The 25,309-nt window shown below is 34.5% G+C and overlaps 3 protein-coding genes across 3 annotated transcripts; 1 reads left to right on the top strand and 2 right to left on the bottom strand.

Moving 5' to 3' along the window:
* Window positions 1–595: 595 nt before the first annotated feature.
* LOC145563141 (uncharacterized) lies at window positions 596–4,377 on the bottom strand. The gene is made up of 3 exons (XM_081623566.1): window positions 3,564–4,377; window positions 1,480–1,590; window positions 596–1,160 (listed from the first exon to the last, which is right to left on the bottom strand). Exons 1-3 carry the CDS (start codon window positions 4,200–4,202, stop codon window positions 960–962), a joined length of 951 nt encoding a protein of 316 aa, XP_081479692.1. The 5' UTR covers window positions 4,203–4,377; the 3' UTR covers window positions 596–959.
* Window positions 4,378–11,147: 6,770 nt separating this feature from the next.
* LOC145561951 (polyadenylate-binding protein 2-like) lies at window positions 11,148–16,691 on the top strand. Its single transcript, XM_081622088.1, has 6 exons — window positions 11,148–11,373; window positions 11,555–11,657; window positions 12,500–12,567; window positions 15,504–15,695; window positions 15,852–15,982; window positions 16,471–16,691. Exons 1-6 carry the CDS (start codon window positions 11,248–11,250, stop codon window positions 16,517–16,519), a joined length of 669 nt encoding a protein of 222 aa, XP_081478214.1. The 5' UTR covers window positions 11,148–11,247; the 3' UTR covers window positions 16,520–16,691.
* Window positions 16,692–17,068: 377 nt separating this feature from the next.
* On the bottom strand, window positions 17,069–25,008 carry LOC145563140 (ABC transporter G family member 1-like). The gene is made up of 8 exons (XM_081623565.1): window positions 24,449–25,008; window positions 19,439–19,518; window positions 18,862–19,326; window positions 18,667–18,756; window positions 18,432–18,557; window positions 18,136–18,330; window positions 17,954–18,040; window positions 17,069–17,841 (listed from the first exon to the last, which is right to left on the bottom strand). The coding sequence occupies exons 1-8, from the start codon at window positions 24,948–24,950 to the stop codon at window positions 17,185–17,187; spliced, it is 2,202 nt and encodes a 733-aa protein (XP_081479691.1). The 5' UTR covers window positions 24,951–25,008; the 3' UTR covers window positions 17,069–17,184.
* Between the last annotated feature and the right edge of the window lie 301 nt (window positions 25,009–25,309).

The following is a 25,309-nucleotide window of genomic DNA, read 5'->3' as shown; positions in this document are numbered from 1 at the left end:
TAAGGGGTTAGGAGTACTTTAAAAGACAAAACTAATTACTTCGATCCGTTTGATTCATTTTATTTTAACATACTTCGACTTAGTTTGGGTTCGTTTCATTTAATTTAACCTTGAGTTCGATTTGTTGATGGGTTAATATTTTCCAATTTTACTTTCAAACAAAATAAAACAAACCAAACATAGCCTTAAAGTGATAAGTTATCCCTAATCACATGGGTTTTTTTTTATACTTTCTTATTCACATCTACTCAAACACAATTACACAAGATTGTAATTTTTCATTCAAATAGTTGTAACTTAACACTCTAATAATTGCGTTTGTGTTGATCAACTTCTTGTTACTTGTATAGTTGTATTTAAGTGGATGTGAATAAGAAATGTTCAGCTTTAGCTTCTTCTGGCATAATGAGCTATCACGACGCTTCCAAAGAGGTAGAGTGGTAGACACCCTAGAGTTTGGATCACTAAAGGATCACGTATTAATTTCATAAGTATGTCATCTTGTAAACTTCTAAACTACGAGTAACAAACTTTTAAGGGTTTATGCTAGCAGAAAATAAGTTGTGCCGTGGAACTTCTTACTAGCTCAAAGAAATTCAACAAAGGTATCTCAACAAAACAATTTGCTTACATTATTCCTTTTATTCAGTACAATGAAATCGAGTCGGACTCTACATAGAACTTAATATTGATCACAACATTATACAGTCAGCATTACCTCACGATAATGCCTCAAATGGTACATTACAAATGAGTGAAAATATAGGCAGCAACCACCGACGATTTGTCAAGTCTGCGACGTTTCCTCTTAATACCAGCCCTAATTCCTTCCAAACGATAACCCTGAATGATTGTGTCATGACAAAAAATGTTCAAGGATTTGATATTGCTTTCACTTGCTTAGTCCATCCTAAGACAGCCTGACAATAATCAGATGTTAATGACAAGAATTCTCAACTTCATGATCCTGATGCTCTGTCATTACTTGCCCCTGTTTGCACTACTGTTGCCTGGATTTGTTGTCCATCCACTTGTTTCAAACCATTATCTGGAACTGTTTTATTCACACTCGTCTTTTGACTTGGTGATTGTTTGGTTTCGAATAACTTTCCACTCTTTGCAATTGCAAGAATCAAGTCCAGCTGTTTTTGCTGCTGGTCCTACACACATTAAAACTTAGGTCAGGACATTTTCAAAAATTGCATGACAAATAGAGAGATCCATACTACTGATATCTGACGACCCCGACAACTATGAAATTTGCAGGAATGGAGGAAGCAGGGACAATGATTTACCCAATGTGATCCAAACGATTAACCTTGTACACAGCAGCAAAAGTCTAATACTTCGTAGAATAAATAGATATCACTAGGAGGCTAAAACATCGAGTGCATGCAGTAAAGGACCTTTACAAGCTTCTAATTCTATGTAACAGTTAAAGGCGATTCAAATTAACAGAAAACATTACTATGTTCTTACCTGCATTGCAAGCAAAACTTTTTGAACTTCGCCAAGCTCCTTTTCTAGGATGCTTTCTTGAACTGCTAAAGCACGAGTGGCTTCGGAATTCTTCTGAGTCAGAGCTGCAGTCTGTGAGCAGACACAGCGTTAAAATCACAATACCAAGGGACAAAGAAGAGACAAAGACGTGAGATAGAAAGGCTGACACAGATGCTGACACACAGATAAACAGATTAAACCTTTTTTTTTTTTTGAGGGAACAAATTAACTATATGTAACACTGTTCACATTTCTATACAACTTCAACCAACTCAGTTTGCTTTCAGTCTTAATCTATACAGAATGAATTTCTAGCCAAAGAGCAGGTCCATGGTTTGAGCCCAGGCCCCTCTTTCCCTGGTGGTTGAGAGATGTTCAGGGTTTCAACTAGTTTGACCTTTTTTTAAAATTTTTTGAGATGTGCTTATCGGACCTTAGTCATAACTAGGTTGAGGCAGCCACGCCAAACAGCCCAGTCCAAGCCCAAGATGGGCAGATTTAGGTGGGGCTATACCCACACAAACACACACACTAAAATTTGTTTGTTAGTTTCTCAAGTGAATTAAAACAACTGAACACAAAAGCTGACAACAATTACAAGATAAAAATAGAACGCAAGAATGGGAAAACCAATGGCATAATGCATTTGCTACTTGCAAATAAGTTTCGATAGGCAAATTTCACACAATTGAGGATGGCTATATGAATCCTCCATGGCTCCATCCATACTTCAAATGAAATTATGGAAAGAATATAAATCTCCAAAGTATGTGCAACTATGTTGTTTCCTTCTTTGTGTGGGAGATTATAAGTTTATAACCGCCCTGTTCACCTCAGGAACTCACATATCTGGTTCTGCCATTATCTTTAGCAATTAAGCTCCCATTTTCCAATTTTCCAGTTCTAACAGCCTGATATTATTATTCTCCACTATTTAGACTCTACCCTGGAAGAGAAGTTCTACCACCACCACTTGGCTTAACACACAAAGCAGCTATGAGATACAATTGCATCCCCACAACCTGATAGGAACCTTAATCTTTATAACAAAAATAGCGGAAGAGGGAAGGTAGGGCAAAAAGAAAAAAAAATGGTAATCTAATCCTTTTGGTTTCTGATTTGCACACCAACCAAAACTTAGCACTTCTTCTAATTGTTCTATTGAGGTTTGATCATACCCTACATAGGATTTAGACATGATGAACAATGTAATACTAGATTCAGCATGTCCTTCCCCTGTCTTCCTACCCCAAGTTGCATACGGTTCACTCGATTTCATAGAATAGGAATCAAATAACAATTGAATTGCCGATAAAATTTTGTGACCTGTATAATAGATGTTGCATCTATATATAGCCTTGACATAACAAGATCTGTAATGTAACTTTGGAGTTTGGGCACTCATAACGATGTCCTGGAATCTTCAACATAAGAGCTTTTCTTATCAAAATGTCAGAGTATTTAGCAAACAAAAATACAAGAAAGGTTTTAAGAACACATAATAATTAACATTGCAAAACCTCCAATAAATATAGGTATATATTACATAAAAGCCCGGGCAACAAGCAGCTGAGATATCCACCAATGAAACAAAATCATCCTCATAATTTTCACATATCGAAAATTGTTGGCTGATGTTTGTGGGGTTGACCAAGGAAGCACTTTTGGACCTGTACTTTCCCCATTTCAAATGAAGCTCATAAATGGTTGGGACTTGAGGTTTTCTCATTTTCAAAACCCGAGCCATTGCCATGCTACATAGGTTTTAACCTCTATTTTGGAGGGTTTACTAAGTTTTCAGTATGCACAATACTCTTATACAATGCACCAAAGACCTTGAGTAGCTGAGTCTCAGCAAAAAAAACTTTAGTAAATCCCAACAAGCAGAATGCATATGATTAGGATCTAATTGAAATGCAACAATTTGTAAGCAATCAATCATCACTTAGGGTAATAACAAATAATTCATATTGAGTATAGAATGTAAATCAAATCATTCAACTAATTAAATAGGCAAATTGAATCAATTACTTCTAACCAAAAATATGTTAAAGATTGATTACCTCAGAAATGGGATCCTTCAAGGATTTCCTAGTAACCCGAAACCGAACCCCTAATTTTTCAAGCTGCCTAGATAGCATCCTAATGATGGAAGTAGCACTCCTCATACTCTCCTCCAATTTCTCAATCCTGTCAATCACATTTCCAGTTTCGGAACCCGGTCTCGAGTTCATGGGCGATCCACACACCCGCTTCCATTGCCGCCTCCGGATCACAGAACCAACAGCTACAGCCACAGCTAGAAGCCACACCAATATTCTACTTCCCATCACCAGTAACCCAGAAGTATGCTGCTTGTAAAAAACCCGAAAACCCCAACATCCCACTGAAATCAATACTGCAGAGATTACGCAAATCGATTCCAAGAAAGACAGAAAACCATCCAAATTAAACAATTGAATCGAATTCTCTTCTTCCTGAAAAGCATTAATGGAAGAATCCTGAACTTTGATGAGAGAAAGACGATTTCGCAACAAGGATAAGTTTTTATGAAATGGGTAGGCGTTATTTTGCAAGGATTGATTATGGAAGAGAGAGAATTTGAGGGTTTTGGTGGAATTGAAGTGGGTGGTGTTTTTGAGGGAGTAGAATTTTACTCGATAAGTGGCATTGGATAAGGGATTTTGAAAAATTAGTGACATTTTTTACACTGATTTTCAGTTGATTTGTGAATTTTGTTAGGGTTTAATTGGAGATTGAGATTTTTTATTTTCAGGGTTTAATCTTTGTTAGGGTTAGTTGGGGTTCTGGTAGTAGGATTTAGGCGGAGAAGTTGAAGTTCATTCGGTTGAGGAAGAAGAAGAGGACTGAGGAGGCTCTGCCCAATTACCATTGTATTAGTATGTGCTCGTGCTAATGCACGGGATATAACTAATGATAGAATTATATGTATCTTTTAGGTGAACAAAAGTAGTTGACATCAAATTAAACCCCATAAGCCAAATAATAATAATAATAATAATAATAATAATAATAATAAGGGGGATTTTTCTGTGTGGATGGCTACACCGCGTGGTAGGGGTACTTGAATGACTCAGTCATGGGTTACTCGAGTTACTCCTGACCGAATAAAACCTAACCGAACCCCTGACTGAGTAACTCGAGTAACGTCTGACCAAGTAACCCCTGAGTAGTCCCTGAAGTAACCCCTGACTTAGTAACCCTCAAGTAACCCCTGACCAAATAACTCGAGTAACATAACCATGACAGAGTAACTCAAGTAACCCCTGATTGAATAACTCGAGTAACCCTTGACCGAGTAACCCCTCAAGTAACTCTTAACTGAGTAACCCCTGACCGAGTAACTCGAGTAACCTCTGACCGAGTAACTTAAGTAACCGCTGATCGAGTAACTCGAGTTACCTCTGACTGAGTAACTCAAGTAACCCCTAACCAAATAACCCCTCAAGTAACCCCTGACTTAGTAACCCTCAAGTAACCCCTGACCAAATAACTCGAGTAACATAACCATGACAGAGTAACTCAAGTAACCCCTGATTGAATAACTCGAGTAACCCTTGACCGAGTAACCCCTCAAGTAACTCTTAACTGAGTAACCCCTGACCGAGTAACTCGAGTAACCTCTGACCGAGTAACTTAAGTAACCGCTGATCGAGTAACTCGAGTTACCTCTGACTGAGTAACTCAAGTAACCCCTAACCGAATAACCCCTCAAGTAACCCCTAACCTAACCCCTCAAGTAATCCATAACCAAATAACTCAGGTAACCCCTGACCAAGTAACTCGAGTAACCCCTCAAGTAACCCTTTATCGAGTAACCCCTCAAGTAACCCCGGCCCTGCCACATATAAAAATTTGTCTAATAAGAAATTTTTCTAGTGCATAGATTTTAAGAAACATTAATACAATAATAGAGTCTTGAAATCTATACATATGATCATATAAAGCGACCATAGATTGGAGACATATGATCATATGCATATACTATATTGATTTGGTACTTTGTATATCATAAGACATTAGCATATAGAAACAAATAGTTTTTCCTACTCTGTTGATCCATGTGCTGAAGTGCAAGAGTACTTACTATAATATAAACACAATCTTAGTTAAAATCAATAAACAAAAGGACAATTAGCATCCTAAACTCATAACAAATCAGCCACTTTAAATATGAATTTTACTTTTTAAATTACTAATAAGAATGTAGGAAGCCATAATTATTACATTTACATGAATAAGTATCGACTATAAATAATCTATCATATAATAATAATGACCCCCCCAAAAAAAATTTACAATTGTTAGTTGGTTTGACCACAATAACTAAATCTTCAAACCCCCCTCTATACTTCTTAAGCTTATGTTGCTGACATGCCTTTTGTAGTTGTCATGCTTCCCGTGCAGTGATAGCTAAAACAAAATTAATCACAAACTAATAGAGTACAAATTAACAAAATTCAATTACATGTACACTACGAAATACTTCGTATCCAAAGTATAATCATATGAGCTTATGTTGCCGACATGCCTTTTGTAGTTGTCATGCTTCCCGGGCAGTGATAGCTAAAACAAAATCAATCACAAATTAATAGAGTACAAATTAACAAAATTCAATTACATATACACTACGACATACTTCATATCCAAAGTATAATCATATGAATATATGATTAACAAAAGTTGTTTGATAAAGCACATACGTGTATAGTGTATTGCATGCTGAATTAGCACGTGCATACTAATAGTCTAATACCTTGCTTGCTTGCTATACTCTAAATGGAATAAAAACGAAGAAAAAAAAAGCATTTGATTAAAATGACCAACAAACATTTAACGCTAAATTATAGATCCAAAACAACATGTAATCTCAAATTCTCAATATGCTTTTTGTACAATCCTCAATCTTCCCCTAATGAACCGATTTATATGTAATCTAGCAAGACTAAAATTGTAGTTACAACCCTACGTAGTACTCGTAGTATTGTAACCACCATATATACTTCTCACAAAAATACTACTATACAAACCCACTAATTATAAATATAAGAAAATCTAGTAGAAAAAACCCCGTCATACTTCTCGCGGAAACACTACAAATCCACTAATTTTAAATATAAAAAATTTAGTAGAAAAAACCCCATCATACTTCTCACGGAAACACTACAAACCCACTAATTTTAAATATAAAAAATTCAGTGTCATTATTGTTTTTGTAAATTGAGTGTAAAATTGGAATAGCAATATATGTAGTATTTAGAATATACTCACTACTAACTTTATTATACAAAGTCCAATTATTCAAAATAACTTGCTTTCTTCAATTCCAAGTGCCACAAATTAAACATAATCAAAGACGTAAAAATCGCATTACATACCAATTTTTTGACGCCGCCAAATTTGCCGATCACTTTCTGTTCGACTTCGGGTTTTCGATTGAGCCTTCAATTCGAGAAAACACTAATTAAATTAGGGAAAAAAAAACCCAATGTTACTCTTATAACAGTGAGTGGCTGCATAGAGTATATATGGAAAGAATTAAACCTTATGACCATAAGAAAGATAAATATCATGTGCAAAAGGAATGCATTAGCAAATTAAAATCATAGTTGAACAAAGAATTTAAAAAGAAGAGATAAAATTCAATTGTAATGTGATTAAAATAATTTCAAGTTGCAAGTAATCTTACCAAGCAAAATAACGTACAATACATATTATTGGAGATGTTGGAGTGTAGGAGTTTAGGAGAGTATGGGATAATGATTGAAGAGGAATAAACTGTAAGTGTATATTGATTTAGGGCCTGTTCTCATTGACTGAACTCAGCTGAACTGAACTGAACTGAACTGAACTAAACTGAACTCAGCTGAACTGAACTGAACTGAACTGAACTCAGCTGAACTGAACTGAACTGAAATGAATATTTTATAAGAGAAGGAAATTAGGAGCTGAACTGAACTGAACTGAACTGAATTGAGCTGAACTGAACTGAACTGAACTACTGAACTGAACTCAGCTGAACTGAACTGAACTGAACTGAACTGAATTTCAACGTAAGAGAACAGGCCCTTAGTAGTTTCTTTAACAAATTTAAAAAGTGTGTTGTTAGATAAAAAGGACGGAGTAGTTATTTAGGAGGGAGTGTATATCCATAATTATCCTTTTTTTTTTCTTTTTTGAAATTCAAATCTAATACTCAGTAGAATAGGCTGTTTAGAGAGATTAGGTGGAAAAGGCGGGAGTGAATGAGAGATTAGTATTGGGGATTTGGAGGATTTTCGTGAAAAGTGACTCTTAAATTATATTATAGATTTTTGCAATTGTCTTTTTATTTTTATTACAGTACTTGTAATTTTGCAAAGGTCAACTCGATTTATTTATTGTCTGGAATTTACTTGTAGGAAAATCTTATATGGCTTTATAAGTTTATAGGACTTATTTAGTTCACCTTATTTTTGTTGATTTGGTATTATATATAAAGAAAAATCACTATTTAGGGGGTGAAATTTGTATACGGCATTTTTATTTTTTTAACTTGTGTTTTCCCATTGCTTAGCCAAAAACTTATGAGAAACAATAGTGTTTAACTACATAGATTTAAAAGCCTTTTTTATAAGTAGAAATAGTTATACAGTACATTCTATGTGGGTGTATATTGCAAAGCTAGATGAAAGGTAGTTGAATTTGAGGAAGCCCCAATTGATCTCTGAGATAAACAAAATTTGTTTATCACATGACATTTTGGTAAATAAATCAACAACTTTATCCAGTCATCATCACTGTGGGACCCGCATTTATTGAAAAAGTTGTTGATTTATTTACAAATATATCATATGATAAACAAATTTTGTTTATCTCACAGATTAACTTGTATTTACCCGTTGAATTTGATTACTTAATACAAGTAGTTACTTAAATTTGTTATTTTTAAAGTCTTTCACAATAAGGTACACAAGGACGTTTGGGAGTTGGTTTGTTCTTCTTCTTTCATCGGTGGTTTGGCCAAGTTCGTTGTGTCGTCTAGTATTTTAATTCAATTATCCAACGAAACAAGAAGTCAAGGCTATCCTTAACGCCGCCGTTGAAAGGAATTCCGTTAATAGTTTCCCGACGGTAAAAGTGAAGTTCAGGGTAGGGTTTTCTTCCTCAATTCAAGCTTAAGGGGAGGCGGTTGTTCTTGCGTTGGCCTAGATGATTGGTCTTTAGGTTCTTTTGGCATCTGCTGGTGAGGTCTGGTCAGGTTCCGTTTGTGTCTTTCGGTGGCTCGTTCCATCTTGTGGGTGTGTGCAGGGTGCATGTTTCCTTACTTTGTTCAATTAGGTTTTTTGTTGCTTTTATTTTGTCTTTAATTATGTTTTTCCTGTTAAGTTTGCTTGTTATGTTGCTTCGGTTTTTGCTTTTTAATTGTTCTGTTGTTGTTCATGAGTTGGAGCTCTTTCGGGTAGCTCTAGTTTGGTTGTTGTTTGTCAATAATACTCTTTCTCTGCTTGTTCATGAGTCAAAGTTGAATAGAGTAGTTCTAGTTATGGAGGGTTATGAAGTGTTGTCGTTGTTCTTGGAGCCTTGTTGGTCGATTTTAGGGATTGTAAGGTTAATCAATCCCTTGCTAGTTTGGTTGGTGGCCCTTTTAGTTGCTTGTTCGGGGTGGGATCGTGTTAAGGGGGGTTGTCATGTTGCATGTATGGCTTCCCTCTTTGATAGTTTGGGCGATGTCCTCTGTGTTTGTGCTGTTTTTCAGAGGCTAGCGGTATGTAAGCAAGCAGAAAGTATTCCCTGTATTTGGAATTTACAGGGAGAAGGTAAGTTTGAGGGGAGAGGTTTGTTCGCTTGTCCCGTTGCTTCTTGGTTACGGGATGATTTGGGTCTTCATTCACTAACTATCATCCCACTGTTGGTGTTGATGTTGATGATGACAAAGAGAGTTATCATTAAAAATTTCAATTTTGAAGGAGACTCCCCATCTTTAATGTTTGGGGTAAGCAAAGTTCTCCATTTTCTTGCATTCTATATAGGTAGAATTGCAGGAAAGAAACCTGCATTTTGGTGCAAGGTTTCTATGGGGCAGAGTCATGGAAAAATTCGACTCTTGTGGTTTGGCTTTCAGACTCTTAGGAGGTGGCTATGCTTTTTAATCCCTAAGAGTGGAGTCATGTGTTGGGTCTTTTTGTTGGCAACAGGGTGCTTTCGAATTTCGGGTGTATTGTTACTACTCTACTTCCACCGGGATTTTGCATAGGTATTATGGCAAGTTTCACTTCCCTTCTTTAGTGTTCGCTTGCATTATCTGTCCTTCTCCAAGGCTTTGGTTCGTTTGGCAACGTTTGGTCCAAGAAAAGGGTTTAGTAAGAACCTTTTGGTTATTCGGGCTCCGAGGAATTTGGTATGATGCACAAGGGTGTAATCATTTACTTTGTTTTTCCTCTTTTGGTTTAGTTAAGTGGGTTTTGTTGTGTTTTAGTTTCTTGTTTTGGATCTGTTAGGTTGCAATTTGCTTTTTATTTATGAAGTTCTCATTGTCAAAAAAAAAAATAAAAAAAAATAAGTAAATAAAAAATACAACTAGTTACTTTTATTACCTCATAGCCTCATTGTATGATGTATTGGGGTTAGCTAACAATGGTTGTCTAATACAAAATTAGTAAATAATTAATACAAAATAATGATTAAAGGATCCCAAAACACAATGTATGGAGAGCAATATAAATGCATCAATACCTTTTTTGTACTTGAATGTTGCCTTATATGTAGTAATACATTCTACCTCCATTTTTTTTTAGTTGACTCCGTTTGACTTTTACACTATTCACAAACTACACTTTTATTATGCCCTCGGAAAAAAAAAACTACACTTTGACTAGCATTTGTGATTTATAGCTACGACAAAACATAGTCAAGTGAGATATTGTTTAAACCGTCTCAATGTATATTTTATTAATATCCACTTTTTATAATTTTTACAATATCGAGAATTAGAGATATTAATCATCAAAATAGTGTGTTGGCAAGCGTGAAAAGAGAAAGGTGTCAACTAAATAAAAACGGAGGAAGTATATTGGAACATATGTGATATGTGTATAGTTATTTAGTTTGTACCAAAACAAAGTTTGGTGGAGAACTCACACACTCATCTTGTTACCTTGAGGTTACGAGTTTAAGCCTTACCAATTACGTTTGCCTGAGAGTATGGGTTTTCCCTTACCTTCAGCCCTCACTCTCATTTGAGGCATATTTATGAACATTGAATATGTATAAATAAGAGGTGTCAAAAGCACACCTGACCCAACCCGATCCGAAACCAACCCGTAAAATATCCGATTTATATTTGGACTTGCATGGACATAATAATTTAGGATGACTCAACTTTAAAAATTGACTCGATTCGAACTCATCAGACCCAATCCAGTTATCCGAATTGACACCTCTAGTATAAATAGAATATCCTAACTCATAAAACGTACTCTTACACCCGAGTTTAAAATAGACGGTCCGGGTCATACTTTGTGAAACAGCCCAGTGAAACTTGAAAGTACCAAGCCCATGATTCCAACTGAAATAGTCGTTTTTATAAAGAGTTAAGGATTCTTTATAACACCTGTAATGTTGTGAGGCAAATAAATTCCGCAATTCAACCCATCCATTCATTCATTCATCAACTTCTCTTCCAAACGTCAGCGACACTTTGACGAGCAGAGGAGAGAGAAAGTAAAAGCTAGAGAGAGAAAAACCATGGATGAAGAAGAGCATGAGGTCTACGGAGGTGACATTCCTGTCGAAGGAGATTTGGAGGGAGACTTGGATGCTACCAACGCCGACGTCGACATGTCCACCGGCGACGATGACGCCGCCGTCAAGGTTTTCTTTCCTTTTTTTTTTCTATTTATCCTTGATTGTTTCAATTTTCTCTGTAGTTTATTCTTATTCATGATTTCTGTTGATCAATTTGTGTTTGGATTATTGAGTGTTTTCGGAAACCCTAGAATTGGAAATCGATTTATATAATCTTATTGTTGTGGTGTTTGATGTTGTGTTTCAGGAGCTTGATGAGATGAAGAAGAGATTGAAGGAGATGGAGGAGGAAGCTGCTGCTCTTCGTGAGATGCAAGCTAAAGTCGAGAAGGAGATGGGTTCTGCTCAAGGTTTGGATTAATCACTTAATTTTTTTTTCTCTTTGTTTATAGGTTTTAATTTATGTGCAGCTTTTTAAATTTTGTATTGGAATTAATTATTATATTATGTGATTGTTTGTTGAGGATAACATTGATTTGTAGTCTAGTTGATTTCAGGAAATATGGTTCTTCCTAAGTCTAGTCATAGTATTCATTATTTGATTACTAATTTGTGATTGGAACGATCTACTTGTTTTAAGTTTAAATATTAATGGCAATACTGCGTTCTAAATGAATGAATACGGTGAATTTCGTGTCTGGCAATATTTACCTTGTGGATTTAGAGTGTGCATAAAAGGTCCATCTTTGTTGGATGCAATATCGTCACCTTTACAGCTTTACTATAATTTTTCAAAATTTAAAATTTGGAATAATTGCTTGAAAAATTATCTACTGTATTTATCTTAACTGTAAATCGATAATGTTGAGTCATTTGAGTGTGGCACTCTCTTTTTGGTCATTCCTTCGTTCGCCCAACATTATGTTTTTAGCTCACAGTTGGAAGTTGCTATTTGGTGGTTAGCTCAGTTATGAACTTATCTTCCCCTCCTGATGTACTAAAAAGTTTCCTTTTCTTGTCCATTATGCCATCATATAAATTTTGGGGGGTTCTTGATTGCTAGATGTATGAAATTGCATTGATTTAATGTTTAACAGTCTCAAAAGTTCAAGGATGTAATTATTATTGCTAGCAAAAGATTTTGAAAGTAGATTGCTCTTTATTTATTTATGATTAATGTAATTTTTTTTTTTTTTTTTCCAAAATTTTACTTCGATTAGTTCCTCTGACAGTGGTTATCTTATCTACACAGATCCTGCTACTGCTGCTGAACTGGCAAACAAGGAGGAGGTGGATGCACGGTCTGTTTTTGTTGGCAATGTAAGAAACAGTATCTCCTTGCAAAGCTTGTATGTTATGGATTGTATTAATTCGTGTATCTGCTCTCATCACTCTTTTTGTCAACGATAACAACAAAACTGGATTGGCTACACGAGCGAAGATGTCATCCTCACGAGTTGTTCATGTGGATCCTTCTCCTCTTCCCAGTCTTATCCAATGCAATATGATCCTGTTTACACATGTTTCATATCCCTTTTCACCCTTTTATCAAACTGCCTCTGTTGGTGTTGGATGTATCTAAAACTGCTAAACCTCTGCAGTTGGATTCTCATCTTCTTATCCTTGATAACTTGACCTTCTCATTAAACCTCTACCTCCAAATGTTGGCCTATATTTAAATTTGCTTTTCAAAGTTTGGTAACTATGATAAAGGATTTGTCTGATATATGCATTGAATTATAGTTGAAAATTAGATCTGTCTAAAAAGACAATTCCGTTAAAGTCTCTTAATGATCTTGACAATTAGTTAAAAAATAGTGATAAAATAAAATAATACTCTGTATCTAAGTTCGACAACTATTGACCATTAAAGTCAAATGTGGTCTATCGTTATGAAGTTGATAATGAAATGCCAAATTCCAATCAATTTTATATAGAAAGAAGTTAGTGGAGATCTTAGTGGTATCTTTTCAGCTTAATGGGATATTATACCTATTTTTGTCCAAGGCTGCCCATGTTTGATGAATTTACATTTGGAAACCATGGTAACTTCCTTGATTGCAATGTTATAAATTAATTGAAACTGAGGTAATTTCCTCACTACTCCACTACTCTACCCAATCTGCCCTCAAAGAGAGAGAAGAGAAAAAAGGAGAAAGATGTAGATAGGGTTGAATTCTAGCTTACTCTTGTTGCTTTGGATGTGATATTGACTTCCTCTTGTGTTATATGGGGAATGTTTACTTTCTACTTCTTAGTTGGTTGTGTCAGTTAATCTGCGTGATATACCCTTTTAATAAGTGGTATCAAGTTTTTGTAATTAGAAATAAAGATGGTTATACTTATTATGAGTCTGGCTTTGGGAATTCATCTCACAAAACATTGACAAGAGCTTACTTGCTGGACTTAAGAACCATTTTCTCTAAAAGTTATGATTAGTAGGTTTTGGTTTCCTCAAATCCTGAATTAATGTGTTCTAATAGCATATTTCCAGCAGATCATTTGTCTGCTGTATGCATTTGCTGATTGTGGTTCCATGAATCTTCCATATACCCTAATATACTCCTTTATTCATATACCATGTATCTTGTGGATTCTTGTATCTACTTAAAGCTATTTTGCCCCTCACTCTGTTCTGCTGGCTATCTCAATGCATATTTTACTTTCATACATTATTTTTTTTCCTTTATGTACTGTCTACAGTACTGTTTGCTGTCATATACAGCATCATATAATTCTTTGAGTATGTCGTGGTTTGACTTAAATGTCTCACAATGATCGCAGGATTTTTCTTCTTCATCAAGTTCCTTTTGTGATTGTGTCTTAATGCTGGACTTGGTATTGGAGCTTGGTTGGCATAGTTTTCGAAATAGATTTATCTTGGGCATTGAATGTCATTTGTTTGTTCTGTGATTTAAAATGTTGGAAAAAGATGAAAAAAGGGAAAAGAAAGTAAAAAAGAAGAAAAAAGAAAAGAAAAGAAAAGAGAAAACAAAGAAGAATTATAGAAAAAAGAAAAAAAAAAAAAAAAAAAAAAAAGAAGTGGAAAAAGTTGAATATATTTAAGTCCCCCAGAAAGAAGTAAAAGAAAATCTTATTGTAAAAAGAACAGAAGGGGATTACAAAAGTAACTTGAATAATTATTTGGTGATCAAATTTTTTTTCCATTTTTTTTTTCATTTTTCTTTCGAAGTAGAGTGGGGGAATTGAAGTTGGATAAATTGTAAACTGGTATGAATCCGGTGGTGCCGTGGTGGTCATAAATTCTTCTAGTCAAAGCCATTCGTGCAAGACTCCTGCTTTCAAATGCAGAGGTGCGCCACTTCAACTGGAGCTAGGTGTGGGGAAAGTGCCCAGTGGCGAGCGTTGTTCCCAAATCAAAACGTCACTTGCAGGTGTGATGATGGATGCTGTAAAACATGTGCCTTTGGCCATGCAGTTCTCAATTGTTATTGTCCTTTATTGTTGCAAGGGTTGCTAATTGTAACCTACTAAATGTGAACAAAAAGTCGTGTTTTTATTTCTGTTGAAAGAAAAAGAAAGGGGCAAGTGGTAAAACTCTGTATAGTTTACTGCTTGGTTTATTATTGTTGATGTGTTTTAAGTTAAGAATTATAGTGTAGAGGATACAATGAAACTCGTTCACAAGTCAAGAGTTCACAAAAATATATCTCAGTGTTTATCTCGGAGATGAAAAGTCTTTAGTTTACGCTAGGGTTATTTTTGTTATGATAGTTGGAGCTTGAATTTTATATGCATACGTGAGAACTATGTATGCTATTTCTAATGGTGCGGTTTGTGGGTAAAGAGTCTGAGTAATTTCTGAGTCACTGATGATCGCTCTTGAACTTTGATTGTACTGCCTTGAAGAGTTCAGCTGTTGCTAGTTAAGCTTTAAAGTCTTATTCTCTGGCTGCTTATCAATTCTAACCTCATTCTTGAATCTTAGACTACTTCTTTATCACCTTGTCTTGTATTTTATGAGAACCCTGTGTCCTAAAGACAAATTTTCAATTAGTCTACTTGGAAATATGCTTGGATTTGGTTACCTTGGCTCCTCTCCCTAGAGTCCCTACCCTTTATTTCCTAGGTCAATGCCCAAGAGGCCAGTGAATATCCCATGATGAACCATATCACATAACTTTCTTGATGCATGTTAAATCCACAGCTCTGTTTTTCTTTCTGTTTATTGTATAATCGTCTCTATTTTACTAATTCTCTGTATGATCAATCTGGACTGTGTTAATATTTCTCAGGTTGATTATGCATGCACCCCTGAAGAAGTTCAGCAACATTTCCAATCTTGCGGGACAGTGAATAGAGTGACCATTCTTACAGACAAGTTTGGTCAGCCTAAGGGTTTTGCATATGTGGAATTTGTTGAACAGGATGGTGTTCAACAGGCGCTACAGTTAAATGAATCTGAATTACATGGTCGTCAATTGAAGGTATATTTAAAAAGGTGTTTTTGTGTATGTCACTTCTGGATTTGATGCGTTGCTGGTGGGGGGTTGGGGAAGAGAGGAAGAGGGGGAAGGGTAGAGGTAGGTATCATTGTTTATAGCTTGTTAATCACTTCAGTGTGTCTATTTAATTATTTGCAGGTGTTGCCCAAGAGAACAAATGTGCCAGGCATGAAACAATTTAGGGGAAGACGTTTTAATCCTTATATGCCCTTCCGTTCCCGCAGACCGTTTGCTCCGCCTTATTTCTTTAATCCATACGGCGGCTATGGGTATGTAACAAATTCTTTTTGGGGTGGTACATCACGTTATTTTTTACTTATAAAATGCTGTAGTCTAACTGGGTTTCTTGCTATAGCTTTTTAAGCTGATAGTTGTTCCAGGATTTTGCTATAGCTTTTTAAGCTGCTTGTTGTTCTAAAGTTCATCTCACAGATATGTATATTAAGATATTTGTGGGAAATGAATAGAAGCAGGAATAGAATTCATTAAATAAAGAAAAGAATTTTGAAATACATTCCTTGTTTACTTGTGCTTTTGTAGTATATTGTAGTATTGTTTTATCATCTGTATAATAGTGGCTTGTTATTGTGAATGGAGTTCATACTTTCCAATTCAGTAGAGCTTATTCATACATGTATGTTGCATGCAAACTGATCACTGGGGAAAATGCTTGCTGTAAACAAGTTGCTCTGTTATTTTTGTGATAAATTATTGACTATACTGTTACTGATCGATTCCTCACTGTGATATACTGCAGGAAGGCTCCTAGATACAGAAGACCAACCCGATACATGCCGTATTACTAGAAGATGCTCTATCTGCAGTTCTGCATGATAGGATTCATTGTGTACTACTAAGTTTTTACTAATAGAAGAAACATTTAGTTACTGCTGCTTATGTGCACCTTCAGTCCTTCAGATGTATGACATACTTTCGAATTGAATACTTGTGAATTATGTCCTCTCGTACTTTGACTTATTTCAGTTCCTACATAGTTACCTTCAGTTAATCAGGAAATTTTGATCCTGGATTGGAGTGTCATACGAACTGCATTACTAATCCCTCTATTAAAGTTTAATCAAACAAGTTGGATATATTTACGTTTGTCGTATCTCCCCAGTAGAAAGGTTAATGCATAAATACTCTTTGTTGGTTCTTTACTTCTTTTAAATAGTTCTACGTCGGTTGAATAATTCCAGATTGTCAAACAATTCGAGAATTAATTGAAGGTGAAAGTTCTCTAATGCCTTAAATGATTAAAAGGTATTTAGGAAAATTTCAAGTGTGTACGTATATCCAAGCACAATAATAAAACCCAAACTTAATTTTCATTCCAAATTGAATTTATAGTTTTACAAAAAGTAAAATAATAACCTTACATTTAACAGATAGAAAGGGAAAAATACATATGTTAAAATATAAATAAATAAATAAATAAATAAATAAATAATAAAACATGCTTAGAATTATGCTAAGAATTTTGCTGGATTTGTTTGGAATATTGAGGAGGACCTGACATCAAAGCTCTAATCATGGGCTTCAGTTTTTCAGTGGCCTTAATAATTCCCAAAAACATTAGCCTGTAAACCACAACCATACCAAACAATATTGCAAGGTCTACCCATTTTGAGTACCCCATTTCAACTTGCCACAAGTTTTTCAGCACCTCTTCTCCTGTAATGGTTGCTGTACCTCCAACTAAAGCATTCGGGAATGTCAGTCCTTCAAACTCATTCTTGTAGAACCCTTGATTCGCGTACTTGTGGAACGCAATGTAGTACATAGGGTACTTCCAGAAGGGGTTAGGGAGGTCATTAGGCAATCGGAAAAACCCTCCATTTAGCATCATCACACCTTGAATTCCTGCCCCGGTTATTATACCCATTAGAAAGTCCGGGACTAAGCTTGCAACTATCATCATTAGGCTTTCGACTAACATCATGCACATAAATAGTACTAATGCGAAGTATACAAAGTGGCCGAATCCTCTTTGAAGGTGTACTAGATAGTATGCCATTGCTCCTGGGATTAGAGATATGATGATCAAGTAAGGGATGGATGATATTGTGTTCCCTACTGTGTAGGCTGCAACGCTGTAGTGTCCGTTGAGTCTTTCTCTTTCGAATATCTAGCAACAAACACAGATGAAGGTATTAGCATTTTTAATAAATTCTATAATTAAAAAAAGTTTGCCATATATATGTAACAGTATAAGATATGAGTACAAGCAATGTTCTAACCTTCATGTCCTCGACGAATGAAGGAAAACCTCCAATCGCCATGAAAGTCAGGAAAGCTGCAACAAACATGAGCATTGCTCCTCTAGCCTGTAAAAGTTAAACAACATTCTGTGTTATTTACATACATATGGATGATTTGGTTCATTTTAGATGAAAACATGTGAGTTTTCAGATATAATCACCTGAATAGAGCCATAAGAGAGGCCAATATCATAAAATATAGTCCCCACACATAAACAAAGAGCAATGTAGATTCCAAGTCTAAGCCAATAGTATCCCAAGTCGCGGTACATGTTCACAAAAGACCTCTTGGTAAGAACAATCGACTGAGTTATGAAACTAGCATGTTTCCTTTTCGATTCAGTGGAACTTCCCTCCTGCAATAACAATATCTATCTTTTAGAGTTCTACCCCATATAAACATCATCATGAAGCATTATTAATCAGATGGATTAAACCGATTTTGAGCTTATTTTACCTGTTGGCATATCATTGAAATGTGCTGTTGAACTTCTTGGTAAGTTTGTGATGTTTTGTATGAATTTACAAGAGTGTTTATAACTTCTTCAGTGCTCTGCTTCCCATTTAATCCTTGTTCAATATCCTAAAACGAGAGCACCACCAAGTCACACAAGTTTAATAAATCATACATATGCCATTTTTTCTAGCTAGTTTATAACATACAGAAATTAAATATTTCGAGGAGTACTTACAGCTGTTTCGAAGTCCTTGTTGATGGTTCTTAGGTAGTGATCAGAAGGGTTTCGCATGGTTGGGCAGGGGAATCCACTTAAAGCGAAAAACTGCTTAGACAAACATTTGTGTTAGAATATCATCTTATAAAATTTTACTTGACTAAGAAAAAATCGAACCAAAGTTGTATACAAAAATGCACTTAAAAGCGTTACCTCATTAGCAGCTGAAGCCGAACCAAAGTAGACAACCTTTCCACTAGAGAGTAGACAAAGATTATGAAATAGCTCAAAGACTTCACTACTAGGTTGATGAATTGAAGCAATAACCGTCCTTTGATCCTGTTTCGCAAGCTTGATGATTCGGCTCATTACATGGTAAGAAGCCGCGCTATCAAGACCACTAGTAGGCTCATCTAAGAAGAGAAGTCTTGGCCTAGTCAAGATTTCAATGCAAATACTGACTCTTCTCTTTTGTCCACCACTAAGACCTTTTACACTCCAACCTCCAATTCTTGTGTTGACACAACCTTGTAATCCCATGTCTCTAATCGCGTCATTAGCTCGTTCGATTTTCTCAGCTTTTGTCATTGAATCAGGTAATTGAAGCTGAGCTGAGTAGTACACGGCTTCTTTTACCGTTAGCGTTGTCATTAGTGTGTCATCTTGAGTCACATATGCCTAATAATAATGTATTATATGCTAAGTTAGATAGTTCAATTAGAATTTTATGAAAATTATACAAATTACATGCTTAATGCTTAATTAGGTGTTTGTATATCATCTTACGTACCGAAGTCCCAAAAGCAAGAGTTTGTTTACGACCATTAATCAAAATCTCTCCTGTTTGCCTTGTGTTTGAACCTAACCTGCCTGTACATTTGATGGAAAGAAGTCAACAAATGTTTATTCATAAGTCAACTCGCAATGTCTCAGTCGTTTAAAATGTTCAAATTAAAGAAAGATACAGATTATTTTACACTGCGTGGTTACAACAATTTTGTAGTTTGTACCCACTAGACTACTATAATGTTTCAATCACAACTAACAGCTATACATCACATTTTAGATTTTTAAAAATCGCGTTATTATAAATCAATTGGAGCATATATAGCAAGATATCACCCCATTAATTATTGTAATGATTATGATTAAGATATTACAAGTTACTTGTTTAGTAAGTTATATTAACTCCGAAATTGTTTATTAGCTACTTCAACATTCTTTTTGCAACTCAATTTTCTTTTTTAGAGTTTTATTAATTAAAAAACTAAATAATGAACATCTAACTATTTTAAAATTTATTTAAACACAACTAGTAATGTTGACTTTCAAAGTGACATGCATACATAGTGCGCACCGGGTAGTGTCTAATCCAATTATAGACGACGATCCCCGCACTTACTGAGCACGTCGTCTCTTTCCATAGCAACTTTAAAAATTAACATAAAGCAATCAATTAATATTGCAAACATGTACGGAGTATTATAATAAAAATTTGAAAAATGCTATACATAGTCCTTAGGGCTACATATAAGCATTAAATATACTCTTAAAAATTGTTTAAATTTTGAAAATCGTGACAAAAACACACTAATTATATTGATTTACATGTGTTTTTATCATGAATTCCTAATTTTATACAGTTTTCAAGAGTGAATTTAATGTTTATATGTAGCCCTAAGGATTATGTATACCATTCTATTAAAAATTATTGTAATAATTAATGGATTCAATCATTCAAATGTAGCTGATTCGTAGTTGTAATAGATTAAGCTACCTTCGTTTCAGTGTACTATTCTTAACATTTACTACGTATTAGTGTATAAGATAGAGGATAAATGGATAAGTACATAATGTAATAAAGTTAAATCAATGCAAACTAAGACAAAACACAAAAGTATGCAAAATAATATAGTGAAAGACGTATATTGTATATATGTACGTAGAATGTAATCCGATTAATCTCTAATGGTCTTACCAGCCAAAGCATCCAAAAGAGTGGACTTTCCACAACCAGAAGGACCCATAACAGCTAAAACCTGACCAGGTTGAGCATAGCCAGAGACACTTTCTAAGATAGGCTGTCGCCCACCATCACCACCACCACCACCCGTGACTGTTATTGATAAATCTTTCCATGTCAAAGATACATGACCTTTGCTACCTTTATGTTCATTATCATTAATGATAACATTATCATGATCGCGTATTATTAACCTTGTATCTCCCATTTTCTTCTCTTGATCAATACAAGCTTAACCCTCGCACAAACTAGTCGTGCACGTAGGAAGAAATAAGGCTTAAGGGGAAATTAGAGAGATGGGTTTGTATTTTTGAAGGTAAAAAGATGTAGAGTAGCTAATTAAGATTATTGCATTATTTGGCTTAATTTCAGAATTAAGAAGAAGGATGTTTGTTTTTATAGTAGTTAAAATTTCTTCGACCAAAAAGTTTTCTCCTTCGGAGGCGCCATCAACTTGCACGCGTCATTCCCCGATTTAAACTTGTGCACTTAACAAGAATTAATTAAGTTAATCAATACTCCGTACCTCTAATATATAATTAGAGGGAATTTAATTCTTTTGACCCTCTTTTAATTAATTTATTGGTTTTGCATATTATTACTATTATGGGTCACCAGGTCCTACACTTTAAAATTAAATTAAATTGATCAATCAGAATGTATAACATGCAAGTAGTATATAAAAAGTGTTTTGGCCTCTTTGACCAAATTAATTGTCATGTCACGAGCACAAAGTAATTGTTTATTTAATGTTATTATTTGAAGTTACTAAGTTAGGGATTAGTCGTTAAAATTATTGCTTCAAACAAATGTCAACTGTCAAGTAAAACTAGTTGTGGATTACTAAAAAAGACAAAGAAAGGACAAAAACCCTTAAACAAGAAAAAATACTACCTCCATTACATATTATTTGCAACGATTAGACATTTTTCCTCTCTACTTTATGTCAAATCGTTGCAAAATAATATGTAACGGAGGTAGTATAATATTTTTGGTTTTGACAATATTGGTATAATAAAAGCTTTTGGCGGTATATTGAAAAAAGTATACACAAAAGTTTTAAAAAAGCGGGTTTACAATAATTTAATGAACGGTGGTGTTGAGCATGCGAAAGTTATACGGAGTACTACAGTTTCTATTTTTCACTCTCCTCATGGGTTTCTATTTGAGATTTTTTTTCTGCTCTTCTTCTCTCTCCTCTGCACTTTCTCTCTCCTCTGCACTTCTTCTTCTCTCTTTCTCTCTCCTTTGTTCTTCAATTTCCTTCTTTTTTTCGATTTTATCTTGATTTTGTAACATAATTTTCCTGTTTTGATCAATGATTCATCTTTCTACAGCCAATTTCGAGGTATGTATGTTCATCTAATTTTTCACCCACTACGGAAGCCACTGCCGTCGTCACCATTGCCGCGAGCTTAAGCCTCGTTAATAGAAAAATTGAATAAAAATTGATAGTTCATCTTTCACAACAGATCAAGTAACAATAGTAGCAATAATAACATATCAAAGTAGTAGAAATTTCGAATCAAAGTAACAGAATATGGGTTACTTTTGAAAAAAACAAAAAAAACTAGTGAGATTTTGATACTCTGTTTTGCAATTTGCATATGTAACTTAATTACTTTTGTGATAAAAAGAGTCACTTTTGTGGAAAAAAAAGAGTCACTTTAAAGGTCACTTTTGTGAAAAAAAGGGTCACTTTTATGAAAAAAAAGGGGTCACTTTTGTAAATAAAAAGGGTCACTTTTGTAAGAAAAAGGGTCACTTTTCGCAAAATGTTCGATGTACAATAAAATTATTGTAAAACGGGGGCATGCAAAAGGTTTTGAAAAATTTAAGGGTTTTTCTGTCTTTTTTACTTGAAAAAATAATTTTTAAAATAAATTAGTATACGAAGTGATGGAATATATAAATCAATTCGGGCTTTAACCATTAACTTAAATTTTTTATTGACTTGATCCTTTTACATGGTTTCAGAATTCAAATTACATCTACCCACACATGATATGCGGAGGGCTTATACTGTATTCACATGCCAAGACCAACCAGTGGCGGAGACACACTGCCTTAAGTGGGGTCCTTTGACCCCACTTGAATTTGTTAAATAGAAATTTTCAAGTGTAAAATTTTGGAATTTGTCTTATATTTTCTATCAAAATTTGATCATAATAGAATTTAAACAAATGTATTTTGACCCCACTTGATTATATTTTTAGATTCGCCACTGTGTCCAACGGGCGCTCATATGACGGAGTGTGATAGCTTAGAACGAGTATAAAAATCAATTCGGACTTTAATTATTAGGTTAAACTTTTGGTTGAATTGACCCTTTAACTACAACTCTAACTCAATGAAAATTAAGGCCTAAAATTTTGCATAGTAAACTTATTTTTATTTTGATTATATATTTGAGACTTAGAGATTAAAGTTATTACAAGTAAAAAAAATAACACTAGAAGACTAATAATCTATCCTAAAGCCTAAATTTTTTAACCATGTTTTATTTAATTTTAATTTTTTAAATCGAAGGAAAACTCAAGAATGAACCGTTGTATTATTTTCGTTTATCATTATTAATAATTACTTTAAGCCAATTTTTTCAAAGTCCCTTTTCAATTAGGGCTGATTTATTATACTCCGTAATACAGTATAAACCTCCCATTAATTTCTTACATACGGCGGCTATTCAAATTGCCATAAAAAATCTACTTGTACATACATTACTGTACGTGTGAAGATCAGATATTGCAGATCAATATTAATACAGTAACAAATAAAAAATAAAAAATAAAAAATAAAAAAATAAAAAGTAGATGGATGGATCGGAGGTTGTAAGTAGGTGTCAATGTCTCAGGCATGCATTAAGTATAAGGATTAAGACGAGAAATTATTATCCGTTTCGTTTCAAAACGATATTTTTAAAATGGAAAAAAAAAAAAAAGTAAATACTCATCTATAACAGATAAACTTTGTATTATTAAAACGTTTTTAAAAATGTTTATGCGTCACATAAATCCACACTATCATTGTACCACATCAACATTTAACTAGCATTGTGTCACGTCACCACTAACATTACAATAAGTATTCCATGACACTATTAGCATTATTACGAGTACAATTTTCAAACATTTAAGTTCATATGTATATGAGATCACATTCTTGTCATCTTTAACCAATATTAATTCATGTCATTCACAATAATTTTTTACTGGACATATTAATTTATCGTACATATGTTATCAATCTTAATTACCCCGTACCTCGTAAAATGGAATAAGGAGTTAGGTAAGTTGCAAAATATTTAATTAATAAAAGGATTCTTTGTAATTATACCAAATCATTTATACAGCCAAATCGTTGTTTGCTTGCAAGAAGTAGGAAGTGGTCACCAGATATTTATTCGATTATTGGTGGATAAAATCATAATCTTCATGTGCAGGTTTTAGTACTTCAGTATTTAACCCAATAAAGCTTTATTTCTTTCAGGTATCTAGTTGTGATCCCAACCCATTAGTTTGGCTAATGCCAGGCCATGAAATAACTTTAGGACAACCGAGCTTTAATTAACAGGTGATCACTTGTACCTTTAATTAATTTCTTAATGTATAATAATTGTACTTTGTATATCGTTGTCAACTTCATTACCTACCCCATACATGATATTGATACGGAGTACATACCAACGTAAGCCACAGTTAATAAAATAATTGACCAAATGAACAAAGTAATGGAGTAATAATACATAAAATAAAGTTAATTAATAGTAAAACTTACCAGCCAAAGCATCCAAAAGAGTGGACTTGCCACATCCAGAAGGACCCATAACAGCCAGGACTTGTCCAGGCTCAGCATAACCCGAAACACCTTCCAAGATAGGCCGTCTTTGCCCACCAACACCGCCTTCGCCACCACCTTCTTTACCATAACTAACCGTCACCCATAAATCTTTCCATGTCAATGACACTTGATCATTGACATCATCACGATGCTCCGCCCTCGTGGGCGCAGCATCGTGTAAAGATATAGTAGTTTGAGGAGGATGAGGTAAAGACAACGATGACGAATTCGTATTAGTGTTAGTGTTAGTAATAGCACTAATACTACCAGTTAAGCTAAAGGGGAAGTACCTCCTTAAGCTACTAGAATTTCTCCTTAAAATCTCAACATCACTATTATTTCCTGTTTTCTTTTCTTCAGAAACAGTTTTAGCTAAGGGTCTTGTTGGGCTTGGGCTTGGGGTCCATCTTGGTACGTTATTTGTGTTTATTTCTTCCATTTTTTTTAACACAAGTTATGTTTTTATTGTGAGGGATTTGAAGGGACGGAATGAGAGAGGGGAAAAACAAAAATTGAGTCTTGCATTGAAGCGCAGTCGAGGTTTAAGATATATATATAGACTTGTATATTTCAACTCATACTACACTTGTTAATTAAGTACTCCGTATTAAATAATAAATTAAATTTGAGTATACATAGAAATATAGAATGTATGATTGAGTAAGATATAAGGCTTGTTCTGATTAACTGAACTGAATTTATTAGAGTTGAAGGTGAAGTGAATATTTTATGAGAGAAGGAAATTAAGAACTGAACTGAACTTATTGGAGCTGAATTGAACTAAACTGAAAATAAGCT

This window comes from Chenopodium album, chromosome 10, assembly GCF_948465745.1.
Source record: "Chenopodium album chromosome 10, dcCheAlbu1.1, whole genome shotgun sequence".
NCBI classification, from domain to species: domain Eukaryota; kingdom Viridiplantae; phylum Streptophyta; class Magnoliopsida; order Caryophyllales; family Amaranthaceae; genus Chenopodium; species Chenopodium album.
The sequence above is the reverse complement of the archived record's forward strand: the minus strand, read 5'-3'. Positions and strand labels throughout refer to the sequence as shown.

Coding starts and splice junctions, on each gene's coding strand:
- LOC145563140 (XM_081623565.1), bottom strand. CDS start 24,950: ATGGAAGAAATAAACACAAATAACGTACCAAGATGGACCCCAAGCCCA. Junction 18,558..18,666: donor ACAAGGACTTCGAAACAGCT/GTAAGTACTCCT, acceptor CTCTCGTTTTAG/GATATTGAACAAGGATTAAA. Junction 18,331..18,431: donor TTTCAATGATATGCCAACAG/GTAAAATAAGCT, acceptor TTGTTATTGCAG/GAGGGAAGTTCCACTGAATC.
- LOC145561951 (XM_081622088.1), top strand. CDS start 11,248: ATGGATGAAGAAGAGCATGAGGTCTACGGAGGTGACATTCCTGTCGAA. Junction 11,658..12,499: donor GGAGATGGGTTCTGCTCAAG/GTTTGGATTAAT, acceptor TTATCTACACAG/ATCCTGCTACTGCTGCTGAA. Junction 15,983..16,470: donor AATCCATACGGCGGCTATGG/GTATGTAACAAA, acceptor GATATACTGCAG/GAAGGCTCCTAGATACAGAA.
- LOC145563141 (XM_081623566.1), bottom strand. CDS start 4,202: ATGTCACTAATTTTTCAAAATCCCTTATCCAATGCCACTTATCGAGTA. Junction 1,591..3,563: donor TGAAGGATCCCATTTCTGAG/GTAATCAATCTT, acceptor GTCTGCTCACAG/ACTGCAGCTCTGACTCAGAA. Junction 1,161..1,479: donor AAGTTTTGCTTGCAATGCAG/GTAAGAACATAG, acceptor TAATGTGTGTAG/GACCAGCAGCAAAAACAGCT.